The sequence below is a fragment of the Mauremys mutica genome, chromosome 2, assembly GCF_020497125.1.
Source record: "Mauremys mutica isolate MM-2020 ecotype Southern chromosome 2, ASM2049712v1, whole genome shotgun sequence".
In the NCBI taxonomy this organism is placed as follows: domain Eukaryota; kingdom Metazoa; phylum Chordata; order Testudines; family Geoemydidae; genus Mauremys; species Mauremys mutica.
The window spans coordinates 215,211,920-215,225,053 of record NC_059073.1 but is presented as its reverse complement, the minus strand read 5'-3'; the positions used below and the strand labels follow the sequence as shown (position 1 = coordinate 215,225,053).

General features: G+C 36.3%; 1 protein-coding gene across 1 annotated transcript in view; it reads left to right on the top strand.

The window, feature by feature from the left end:
- The window catches only part of DNAJC13 (DnaJ heat shock protein family (Hsp40) member C13), an 88,164-nt gene that overhangs the window by 39,448 nt on the left and 35,582 nt on the right, over positions 1 to 13,134 (top strand). The window contains exons 22-32 of the mRNA XM_045004409.1: positions 407 to 510; positions 598 to 757; positions 2,187 to 2,249; positions 2,715 to 2,816; positions 3,213 to 3,317; positions 5,224 to 5,426; positions 6,149 to 6,233; positions 6,485 to 6,639; positions 7,531 to 7,576; positions 10,176 to 10,330; positions 11,171 to 11,372. Of these exons, the coding sequence (XP_044860344.1) occupies positions 407 to 510; positions 598 to 757; positions 2,187 to 2,249; positions 2,715 to 2,816; positions 3,213 to 3,317; positions 5,224 to 5,426; positions 6,149 to 6,233; positions 6,485 to 6,639; positions 7,531 to 7,576; positions 10,176 to 10,330; positions 11,171 to 11,372 (1,380 nt within the window). The remainder of the gene's footprint in view (positions 1 to 406; positions 511 to 597; positions 758 to 2,186; positions 2,250 to 2,714; positions 2,817 to 3,212; positions 3,318 to 5,223; positions 5,427 to 6,148; positions 6,234 to 6,484; positions 6,640 to 7,530; positions 7,577 to 10,175; positions 10,331 to 11,170; positions 11,373 to 13,134) is intronic.

Here is a 13,134-nt window from a genome sequence, read left to right as displayed (position 1 = left end):
TCCCTATTGATTTCCAGAGGCTTTGTGCCACTTAGAGTATTGTGGCTGTCTGGGAGCAAGTTGGATATCAACTGTTCTTTAGAATGTCAGTTTATAGTCTTCATCCATGTGTACAGAAGTAATTTTTCACCCTCAAATATCTAGGTTAGTAAAATGAAAATTGAATTGTCCTTTAGAATAGCAATTAATACAAATCATATTTCATTAATGTTGCTTATTAAACCTTACTGCTTATTGCAGGAGAGAGGCTCCTCCAAAAAGAAAAGAAAAAAATATTTACTGAGCATGTTGTTAAGCCATGAAATCAAGTAAAATATAGATTGCATGTGGCAGCTTGCTAAAAGCTCAATTTTAAGTGTATAATCTGAAATAACACATGGTTTGCATACCTATGTTTCATTTATAGGTAAAGTATGAGTGCCTTTCAGAGGAAATAAAAATAGGGGATTATTACCTGAGATTATTGTTGGAGGAAGATGAAACTGAAGAGAGTGGAGCAATCAAAAAATCGTAAGTCACAGTTCAGCTTGTCTTCCTTAATTTTTCTGAGGTTTAATGCATATTTCCTCCACTGTGAACTTTCTTCTGTTTTTGCAGGTATGAATTTTTCAATGAACTTTATCACCGGTTCTTGCTCACGCCTAAAGTGAACATGAAATGTTTATGTCTACAAGCACTGGCAATTGTTTATGGACGATGTCATGAAGAAATAGGACAATTTAGTGACACTAAATATATTGTTGGGATGTTGGAAAGGGTGAGTTTTGTTTGGATGGTGTTTTTAAGATAAAAATAAATGTTAATGTGGTGGCTAGGAATAGCTTAGTCATTGATATGCTGCTGTCCAGTTCAGATTTTGGTATTACAGACTTAGCTTGAAGTTTCATTTGGAAGTTACTGCTGGATTGGGTCATTTTTAGTCAGTTTCTGTCTTCTAACTCATTCTTAATGAATATGTTCTGCTGATGGAAGTCTATGATGGTGGCATTTTTAGTCCTTTACTTTAATATGCAAGAATACTTTTATTTGAAATGAGGCCAATGGAAGCACTGCCTTAAGAGTAAAATATAAATGAAAACAGTATAGACTGCATTCAATGCAGTATTTTAGTCTTCTGCTTATTCCTGATGTGCTTCAGGAATAAACAGCAAACTTTTTAATTTTTGCTCCCCTGTGGAGAGTGGGCCGTCCACTAAGGGAGACACTTTGCCTTCAGAATGGCTGGTTCAAAGTGAACTGGTAGTGGTCTTTTAGGCAGCGTGTTTTCTCCAAAACTGGGGATGTGCTGGTATACTTAAGGATGATGGGTTGGATTTGTTTGTAACCATAAAACTTGGAAACCCTTTAATGGTAAAGGCAGACACAAACCATGTTTAAATACAGTTGAGTTAATAGGTTCTAATTCTTATGCCTGTTTAATCTTTGAAGGTGAATTGAAGAGGTTTGGCCTATCAACAGGATAGTTCATGGTTGCACTTCTCTAACAGCAACTGAAATTAACATTTTAAGCTTTAGAGAGCTGCCTTTTTTACAGTGCTCTTGTCTTAGTAGTCTGGCAGTTCTTTCTGAAGAAACGTTAACTCAGGCCTTAAATCGGAGCTCATCTTTTATTTAAGTTTCCTTTAAATTATAAACTCATACATGCTTTAATACCAAATCAGTAATAGGATATAAGGTAATATTAAAAATCAGTTAACTTTAAAACTCCATTTCACAGTGAATTCTATAGCATGATAATTTGGCAGTGGTATTTTTACCTTTCCCATAATATGAACAATTAACATTGATTCAGAAGAAAGTTGCATACTTGAACTTACTTTGCACAAACAGACTTCACAACAAACTGTAGAAATTATTCAAGAGCTGTTTTTAGTATGAAAACAAATCCAATAATACTACCAAAATTAGTGAGACTGTTTATAGTGAGTTGCAAGATATTTGTGAAAATGTTTGAGAATGTTGTAACATGTTTTCCAATATCATTTTATATATACGTTTTTCTGAAATCTTACTGTTAAAGGTAACCTTATCTGTTTTTGCACAGTTTTTATGTTTTGTTACAAGATATTTGAGAATTGGATTTTACTCTCTGGTTAATTCAACATGCTAATTTTTTGAGGCTTGATTAATTTGTAATTCCTGTTGGACATGTTTGACTTGTTCTTCCCTTTTTTTAACCCCAAAAGTGCACTGATAGACTTGAGCGGGACAGATTGATACTATTCCTTAACAAGCTCATTCTAAATAAGGTAAGAGATTTTATTCTTCCAGTACTTAAAAGAAAATTCATGAAACATGGATACATTTTTTTAAACTGTTAAAATGTTCTCCAGTTTGAAACTAATGCTTTGAGTTGATTTTTAAAAACTGTAACTGAATCTCTAATCTTGTGTCTTACTTAATGGAAAGAACGATCTCTTATTAGATGCAAATGTTAAGGGTACAACTCTCTCCCTTTCTGGCACAGATGCTATATCTATAGGCGCAATTTAGGGTTTTTGAATGGGTAATGAGGGGCTAAGGAAGTATAAATGTTCTGTACTAGATTTCTAAAGAATATGGTTGAGTGTGAGGAGGAGAGTTGAAATCTCACTTTTGAATCCTATTAAAATACTATACAAAGATTGGTTCTTACAGTGCTTTTTACTTACCCATAACACACTTATATAATGCTCACATTTATTTCATGTGAAGGTTTTCTCTCTTGTTTACAGAAAAATGTTAAGGACCTCATGGATTCAAATGGCATTAGAATCCTTGTGGATCTGCTTACCATGGCACATCTCCACACAAGCAGGGCTACAGTACCATTGCAAGTATGAGGTCTTTTGGTTTATTCACACTATGCCTTTTTAAGGGAATTTTTAAAATGGGACACTCTTTTTAAAGGGTGCTTGGACAGAAACTAGGATTTTATGAAATTCAGTCTTTTAAGGCTGATATCTTTCACTTACAAAAGTAAGGAAACAGGCTGAAGTTTCTCTGCCAACCCTAACTTTGTCTCCCTGCACATACTATTTTATAGTCTAAGCCTTGGTTAATACCACCCAACTCTCATACCCCCTCCTAATGCACATCAGGCAAAAAAACAGCCTTGTAAAATCCCCTCCATAAAGTAGATAACTTCCAAATTGCTAAAGTCATATCGGATTAAGACTGGATCTTGCATTAAATTGGTTACATCATTTAAATATAAATATTTTAACTTTTAGAGCAATGTGATTGAAGCAGCACCTGATATGAAGAGAGAAAGTGAGAAAGAGTGGTACTTTGGCAATGCAGATAAAGAGAGGAGTGGTCCTTACAGCTTTACAGAGGTATCGTACTCTTTCATTGCTGATTCATAAAATAATTAAACTTAAGAATGACCATACTGGGCTAGTCTGACCCAATATCCTGTCTTCCAACAGTGGCCAGTGCAGGAATGAACAGAACAGGGTAATTGAGTGATCCATCCCCTGTCATCCAGTTCCAGCTTCTGTCAGTCAGAGGCTTAGGGACTCCCAGAACATGGGGTTGTGTCCCTGACCATCTTGGAATAGCCATTGGTGGACCTATCCTCCATGAATCTATCTAGTTCTTTTTTGATCCCTGTTGTACTTCACAACATCCCCGGCAATGAATTCCACAGGTTGACTGTGCATTGTGTGAAGAAGTATTTCCTTATGTTTGTTTTAAACATGTTGCCTATTAATTTCATTGGGTGATCCCTGGTTCTTTTGTTTATATGAAGGGGTAAATAACATTTCCTTATTCACTTTCTCCACACCATTCCTGATTTTGATAGACCTATTTCACAGACACCCAGTAGTCTCTCTTCTAAAATGATCAATCCCAGTCATCTTAATCTCTCCACATTCAGATGCTGTTGCATACCCTTCGTAATTTTTGTTGCCTTCTGTACGTCTTCCAATTTTAATATCTTTTCTGAGATGGGTCATGGGCATACCATAGATATGTGTAGTGGCATTATGATATTATCTATCACTTTCCTAATGGTCCCTAACGTTGTTGTTGTTGTTGCGGCTGCTGCTGCCGCCAGCTGCACGTTGAGCAGATGTTTTCAGAGAACTATCCACAATGACCCCCAAGATCTCTCTCTTGAGCGGTGACAGCTAATTTAGACCCCATCATTTTGTATGTCTAGTTGGGATTTCCAATGTGCATTACTTTAAAATCAGTGTTTCTTTTTCAAGAGGCCAGGATATTGTGTGTTTATAAAAGAACTGAATGTAAGAGGAAAGAGTCTACACTACTCCAATACATGCACATTGCTTAGCATAACTTATCAGATATTGGGTACAGCTAGATAATCCTCCCCCACCCAAGTTTGAGACTTCATGAAGTCCTAGGTAATAAAGGGGAGTGATACTGTCACCACCTCTGACTGTAACTGGGATTCTAAAAGCATGGTGGAGTTCCACAAGCTACTGCTTGTACCTGCCGTATGGTGGAATGAATTAGTCTTGTAGTCTACTGCTCTCTGAGCCAGTAGGAGCTCCATCATAAAAAAGAAATCTTATTTAACATGAAAATGGTATTAAAATGTAAAGCTGTGCACTGGTGTACCAAATTACTGTTATAATGAATTGTCTTACACTTAATCCACATCCAATATATATTTAGTATTGTTCTGATGTGTACATTAAGCTTATTGAGTACCAACCTCTGAAAAATGTGGGTATGGCACATTTAATGTAGTTTTGATTTCATAAAATTCTAATTTTGGTGTGCTAAGGAAAGATTAAATTCTCAAAGGAAATCAGTGATCTGATCACTTTGGATATGGTGTTTGTGCATTTTATCTTCCTAACACAAACTACCAAATGGTATAAAAAATTAGGATTTTTAAGAGTGCAAGAATCAAAGCTTTTAGAGTTATAATTCTGTGTAGTCTCCAAATGAGATCAATAATCCAATTTACTATGACTTGACTTAAAAAAAAAAAAAAAAAAAAAATTGGAAAATCTCTTCCAAGTTGGTTTTCCTTTGCTTTTCTGGTCCCTTTTTCCTGTCATACAAAGGGTAGATTTTAGAGCTCTTAAAGGGAACAGGAATATTTAGGCTGTATTGGTTTTTCATAGCAAAAAATCTTTTTCATACTTGGAGGGCATCTGATTTTATATGCGTTATGAGCTACCAAGACAAGTAATGAAAAATGCCAGAAAACCTTACTGCTCATAGTGTGAAGCATCTAACTTGTACTTCTGATTTTAAAAAAAGATGCAGGAATTATGGACCAAGGGAAAGGTGACTGCAAAAACACGTTGCTGGGCTCAGGGTATGGATGGCTGGAGACCATTGCAGTTTATCCCTCAGCTTAAATGGTGCTTGCTAGCCAATGGACAGGCTGTGCTGAATGAGACTGACCTTGCCACACTTATCCTCAACATGTTGATCACAATGTGTGGCTATTTCCCCAGCAGGTAATGAGTCTTTTTAGTTCCAAGAGAAGAAAATGTCTGTAACTGTCCATGGTTGTAGCAAATGTGCACAATTGCTATTCCAGTTTTGTTGTTATACTTCCTGGGTTAAATGGGAGAAACTCTTTAAACAGGACATGCATCTACCATCTTGTAGCGAATTTCATTTGGTTAGTGAACATGGAAGTTTTAATCTTCCTACCATGAAAGCAGAGATGAACTAATGCAGTTTTATGATGGGACAAAGATAAATCCATTTAATAGACGTGCCATAAAACTTCGTGATCACTGCTGCATTGACTGCTCTTTCTCAAACTGAAATTACAATAATTTAACATTGTCTTAAAAATATAACAGAAGTGAATGTCTCAGGTTACTTTGATAGCATTAGAAATATAATCAAACTTTTTATAACTCTTCTTAAACAAATAGTTAATCTCACTGTTTCCATGAGTGAATACTTAATGTGAATTTTACTAAACCTCACTGATATACTCTATATCAAAGCTAAGACCAGGTGAAAGTTTTGATGAATATTTAAGAAATGAGGATAGTAAAACTTGTTGGAGTGTATATGAGGATCTTGATATCAACCCAGTCCATTGGATCAAAATCTAAAATCTGACTGAGAAATCAGTTAAACATTTAAAATAAAAGCACAAATACTGTATTTATATTTATGTATTATACACTAAAAACATTGATCGGCAAAATACATATTTTAGGGATCAAGATAATGCCATTATAAGACCTTTGCCCAGAGTAAAGAGGCTGCTTTCAGACAGTACTTGCCTTCCCCATATTACTCAGGTAAGTTGCTTGTTTTGTCAGTTTGTTGTTGAGAAATGTATAAATATCCAGAAATGATTCCAGCTAACTTAATATAATTTAACAATCGTGTTCTGGGCTGTTGTGCTTCTTTCTACTATTTTTCACTAACTTTTTTTTTGGTTTTAATCATTCCAATTTTGATTAGCTGGTTAAAGTTAGTTTGTTTTATGGCTACAGCTCATCTACAATTTTTAGATGCTCCATGTAAATGCTGTTTGTCTTCATTTCAGCTGCTGTTGACATTTGACCCTATCCTTGTTGAGAAAGTTGCCATATTGCTGTTTCACATCATGCAAGATAACCCACAACTATCTCGTTTTTATCTAAGCGGAGTATTCTTCTTTATCATGATGTACACAGGTTCCAATGTACTTCCTGTTGCGAGGTAAGGACAAGAGGAATGGTGAAAATAACAATTTTAGGTATTTATGCTTGGAACTGCCTCTGTATATTAATATTCCTAACTAGATAGGGGAACCTGTTATTTCTCTTAAGCAGTGAACAGCAAGGTTTTATAGTGACTTGCTTGTTTGATTCTGTACAAGTGATTAAGCTATGTGCATACATTTACAGTTTTTGTTGAACTGAAGTAGTGTTTGGGAGTTTGAGGTTGTGTGCCTATAGTGTGCCCAGCTGTACAGCTAAAATCATGTATCTGGTCAAGGCTTCCATTGACTTAAAGCCATGAGAGCAAGTACATGAGTACATAATACCAGAATTAGAAGAAATATTGTAGGATTTTGATGTGTACTATTTGAGCTTTTATTTTTATTATAATTGGGTTTCAACAATGAGATTCATATAAGGGTCCATAAAACTCCTTGCAGGATCAATGCCTAAAACACTTAATGTAAACATTCACATTTATCAGACTTGTATCTTCAAGCGTATGTAAATGGCTTTCTATTAAGCTCATGAATTTGTTTTAAAGCGATTTTGCTGCATGTAATGAATTATTCTTCCCATACATTAAGAATTCAAAGTATACATCCTCTTATACAACAGAATATCAGAAATAAATTGTTTTGTAAATTAGTCATTTACAGCTTGTAAACGTGTCACTGTTACCTTGATATCTAAAAAGTAAAAAATTCAAAGCTTTCCATAAAGCTAATGAGGAGGCAAAAAAATCTAGGGTTAAGCTATAAATCTGATATGAAGATAGGACTAAAATGAAAAAGCAAGTGCATTTTTGAATCAGCATCTATACTGCTTTCTTTTCTGCAGAGCTGCATTGAGAATACCACTAAACTGAAAAACATTCCTTTTCTCCTAGGTTTTTGAAGTACACTCATACAAAACAAGCTTTCAAGTCTGAAGAGGTGAGTAAAAAGTACTAGTATAAAAACATTTATTTTTGCTCTCGTAAGCTAAATTAACTAATGAATTCTATATTAAATATTTTCTGAAGTATACTCCTTCAGTTTTCAATCTTTCTACCTTGTGCTTACATCTTCATCATAAATGGACACTCGCTTTCTATTTTGTTAAAGATAAACATTCTTTTCTCTCCTTGTATTCATGTTTAAAGTCCTCTTTTAAAAAAAAAAAACAAAACATAAAGCAAAAATAAAAAACCTCAGCTTGAGCAAACTACCTAATTCTCTTGGCTGTGTTGCTTGTGACTGTTGTGCATTGGCAGTAATTCATTACAAAATGAACTATATTCCCTCACCAAATACAGGGCATAGACTTCTGTATTCTTAACTTCTGTCAGTCAGGGCTGCTTTGAATCTCCTTTAGAAAGCATCCTGTTTGTAATATCTGCTCTTTCTCTGTCTTCATGCAGAAATGCCATTTGCACAGCCGAGTAGCTTTTCCTGCTGCTTGTTCAATCCGGCCTAGTCGGTGCATTAAACATACTCTTTTTTTCCTAAACTCAAACCAAGCATTTGCAGCTAAGATGTGAAGAAGTTTATTTTAGTAGTGCTACAAATAGTGATTGGAGTAACAATCCAAGCAACTACTCGTTCCTCTTACAGTTACTCTTTGAGACACCTAGAGCTTACTGCTTACCACCTCTCCAGTAGCTCTCCAGGCAACATTCCCATTGGTTAACAGTGGGATTTTACTAGACACTGCATGTCTCTTGTGTGTGTCTAGGCATACAGCAAAAGATCTAACTTGGGTTTTAAAGTGAGGTGAGTGAACACTTTAAGATGACCAGAGAAGTCTGTTTTCTGAGACTGAATTTTTTGTCCTAGGAAGTTTCAAAATGGGACATTGGCTTGTAATGTGTTTAAAGAAAAACCTTCAGTAGAACTCCATGGAAATAATAGGGGGAAGCACATTCCCTATATTCAGTGGCAGAGAGAGATGCAATCTGGTGGACTCCATTACCTTCCCCATCCAACATCTTGTACAATGAGTAAAATCCATACAGATTTTTACAGCTTGTGTGGCCTCTATCTTCTGAACTTGCAGCTACGATGACTGCAATTGGCAGTTCAAAAGAGGTCTGTTTACTCTTCGTAACTCAAGTGGAAGCAGCTTCAAGCTAAGATGAGTTTGTAGCACCTTCTGGCTTGGACAGTACAATGATCCTTTAAACTCTTTATAGTTTGTGGACCATAAATCTCTGGTTGATATCAGTTGTGTACACACACAGCTATTCCACTTGGAGGAACACAATGCCTAGTAAATGATCAAGCTAAAGGAATCCAGTGAACTAAGTCTATTTCTCTTTGTTTTTTGATGCAAAGTGGCAAAAATGAAGAACTTGAAACTCTAACCATTACTTTTAGGTTGTTATATATTAGGAACTCCTTGTCCAAGTCATTTTAAACTTTGCAGAAAAGTTCCTGGCCAAAGTAGAATTTAACATTACAATTTTGAGATTAATTTGAATTTTTGTGAATTTTAGTAGGGAGAAGGCCAATAGGATTTTTAATAGAAACTTGGTTGCAGCTTAGTAAACTGTGGGAAGTAGTGCTTGTGGGTGTTAATACTCAGTCACCTTTTTAAAGAGGATAAATTGCCCTTACAGAAAGTGCATCTTAATTCACCCACTCTACGTATGTCAGAGCGTTAAATCTGCAAAGCTGAACCAGGGAGGAGATAGTATCCAGAAGCTGCTTATCATGCTAGTCTGGTGGTGGTTTCCCAAGGATTGGTTTCTTACAGAAGGCCTGCAATACATTGTTTTGTCTGAAATATTTAGCAGTATCTTTACCCTTTACAGTCACCCTAAAGTCAAATTTTAAACCATATAAAATGAATAATTTTACAAAATAAAATTTTAAAGCTGAACTTCTATTGCTACTATAGTATGTGTGTGTCTGCCTGTAGTACTGTGCTTCTGAATTAAACATACTTCCTATTAGCATTCTTATAGTAAGCAGGATCCAGGAACATTCCTTGTTCTGTAAACCAACATAACTTTCCATGTACTTAATTCAAGATATAAGGGATGCTAGCTCACATCAGATTTTTTTTTTAAATTCATGATATCAAAAAGGATTTAGGATATAATTGCTTGTTAAAATCTTTAAACTTAAACTAGATCATTGATGTAGCAAACAATTTGATCAGTAAATGATATAATTAAATCTGTCTGGATAGCTTTTAGGAATTTTAGATAGGATTTTTGGCTCATACAGTTAGGAGACCTCATGACGATTTTGAGCTCTGGAGAGATACAAGTGATGTGAAGATGACTCATGGTCAGCATCCTTTAAAAAATCAGCCTCCTTAGCCACTCTTAAATTTAAGTAGCTGTTAATGACTAGCAAATTTTTTGCATACTTGAAGCTATGTAAAGAAAATTTATACAAAAACATTTAAGATCCTAATCCATTTAATTGAATTTCATTGTAAAATAAGAAAGCCGTATCCCGGTGTATGTTAATCATGCAATGAGTGTGATCAGACTACAACTTAACTTGCACATACCTCAATACCTGTGAAATGCTTTCATTTTAGACAAAAGGGCAAGATATAGTTCAAAGAAGCATACTAGGACACATCCTTCCTGAAGCAATGGTGTGTTATTTAGAAAACTATGAGCCAGAAAAATTTTCTGAAATTTTTCTTGGGGAATTTGACACTCCAGAAGCAATTTGGAGCAATGAAATGAGGTAACTATTTGTATCTATTTCCCATTAAGTAGAGGTTTCAGTCTTTTGATTAAACTTGTGTTAAGTGCATACCATGTGATTTGACCAGGATTAGTTGGTATAGTATATTTTACATTTTGCGCAAAGAGGGCTCAGTGGCTCACTTCACTTAGCTATAGTAGCAGTTGCCTGTAGAAACTCTCTCTCAAGTGAAATGGATTTAGTTGTCCCAATTAAGTCTTTAGCCAGGAAACGACATGGCACAACAAAGTCTCTCTTCAAAAGAAGCCCATGGTACAAATATCAGTGTCATGGAACAGTTTACACCATTTCACTTTAAATTCTCCAACAGTTTGCTTTATGCCTGCCTACGTCATGCTTAGTTAGTGTCAGCAAATGTTATCTGTCTCTAGAGTGTGACCATTCTTCAGTTTCCTCTGTAAACTATATGGTGTTGCAAATCATATAATTCTTGTCTGGATATCGTACCTCTCAGGTTGCTAAGGTATTTCCCATATAAAGCATGGAAAATCTTTCTAATTATATATCTTTTTCTATATAAATGTAAATCTTCAGTGTTTAAAACAAATTTGAGACTGCAAATAAGTAGGCAGAACTGTGTACACATCTTCTGTATTATGGCTTAATTTTTTTTTGTTTCGGTGTCTTAAAATTAAAACGAGTCACATGAGATTATAGCACTGTAGTATCCTAAATTTCTTAAGACTTTTAATCTGTTCAAGAAAATAAGGGTAATTATGGGATATTAAACCCTTGTCAAAAATGCTTAGTGGAGTAATTATGAAAAGTACCTGACCAAAATCTTGTATTAGTATAATTCTTGATTTTTGCAATTCACAGGCGCCTTATGATCGAGAAGATTGCTGCGCACCTTGCTGACTTCACCCCTCGTCTTCAAAGTAATACAAGAGCACTCTATCAGTATTGCCCCATACCAGTTATCAACTATCCACAACTGGAGAATGAGCTGTTCTGTAATATTTATTACCTCAAACACCTGTGTGATACACTGCTATTTCCAGATTGGCCAATTAAAGATCCTGTAAGTCAGAAATCTTTCTGTGCTTGTATATCCATAGCACATATGCACAAACCTAACAAAACTCAAACGTTTCTAAAATCCAAAAAAACAAGAGTGATAAAATGTCTTAATAGTTGGCCTCAAACCTTGTTTCCTCCATAAACCTCAATATACTTTGGTTTACATCTGCAAGTCCTAAGCTCATGACAAGCTGCTGTACTGGATCCAAACTTTGGGTCCCACGTGCTCTTTGCTTTCTGGGCTGGGCAGAGTTTAACTCTGTATAGGCGCACACACACTCCAGGTACAGCCTCCATGTCTGATGTTCCTGTTGCCAGTAGGGACCCTGCAGTAATATTGCATAGACCCTGAAGTTGGTGCCAGCTCCTGCAAGCCTCACAGTAGCTGTTGCACATGGAATTCTATCAACACTGTGGACCTGCTGTAACAACTTATGTATGATGAACTAAAAATCGGTATTGGGTAAACGGGAATATAATTGAATTGTCCATTGAATTCTTGATTATGGCATGAAAAAACTATTCTGCTGCTATAACAATCAGATATGATTGCTTATACTTCCCTTTCAGCAACTTTTGGGATGTCTACACTGCAGTGTGAGTTCATGCTCAAGGCCCCTACCTCTTCCATCTACACATAAACCTTACTAATCAGAGCTCAGTCCCAGGGGGTGGAGGGTCTGAGCCTGAGTCAAGCCGGGACCCAGGTTTAAGCCATATTGCTTTGCAGTTTGTAGAAACAGACCCACTGGATTCGTGCTCTGGGACTCCACCAGAAATATTCCATGATCCCACAGGCCAGGTATCTTTGTCCTCTGGGCAGTTGAGTCTGGTGAACAGTCAAGTTTTTCCCACAGTACACTACAAAGGAGTACAGCAGCCAGATTTTGGGAGGACGCTAGGAAGTCTGGGATATGGGAGGTTGGACTTAATCTGCCCACATAAAACAGTGTAGACATTGGAGCCCCAGGTTGGGACAACAGTTCCTAACCTGCGGTTACGAATGGGTGTAGACACTCAGCCTCAGATTAACAAACCTAACGTCTGCTAACTGAGTTTTACTAACCCTGGGCTTAGAGACTAAACCAGATAAGTAACCTGACAAACTCTTTTAGTAACTCTTCTTTTAATGCTTAAACTTCTAAAGCTTGACAAGAAACATAGACTTAGACTGAATAGATGGCTATTTCAACACTGACAGTTAACCCAGGTGATAGGCACCTCAGTTAGCCTAGCAAGGATGAGAGCATTCCCACTGCAAAGCCATATCTGCATTACAGTTTCTGCCCTCATGCATGTGCCTGGAAAAGTAGCCCATGGTTCTTTGTGCTGAGATCCTGTTAAACTTTCCCAGTAAATTGGGAGAGAGCTTATTTATCCTTTTGGGGAATTGTGGGATGGACACTGGAGGACTGCTGGCTTGAATGATGTATCTATTTTCCCCTGGGCCCTCAATACAAAGTAGACCGGTTCCAGCCTTACTTAGAACAGAGCCTGGGTTGTAGCCCATCCCATACAGCAAGGTAAATTGGCCTGTGTTTAAAGTGCCCCTAAAAAGCCAGGTCAGAGGTTTTTCATTTGTGAATGGTAGTGGGGTTAAGGCTACAGTGCAGTATAGATATGATATTCTCTTAGTGTTTGCAGTTCACCTCACTTGGACAATGAAACTAAAGATCTTGTATGGTCACTCAATCCTCATATGCAGAGGAATGTTTGGTTGTCTTCAGTTACTCATTGAAACTTACAAAATGTAAATGTTTTCA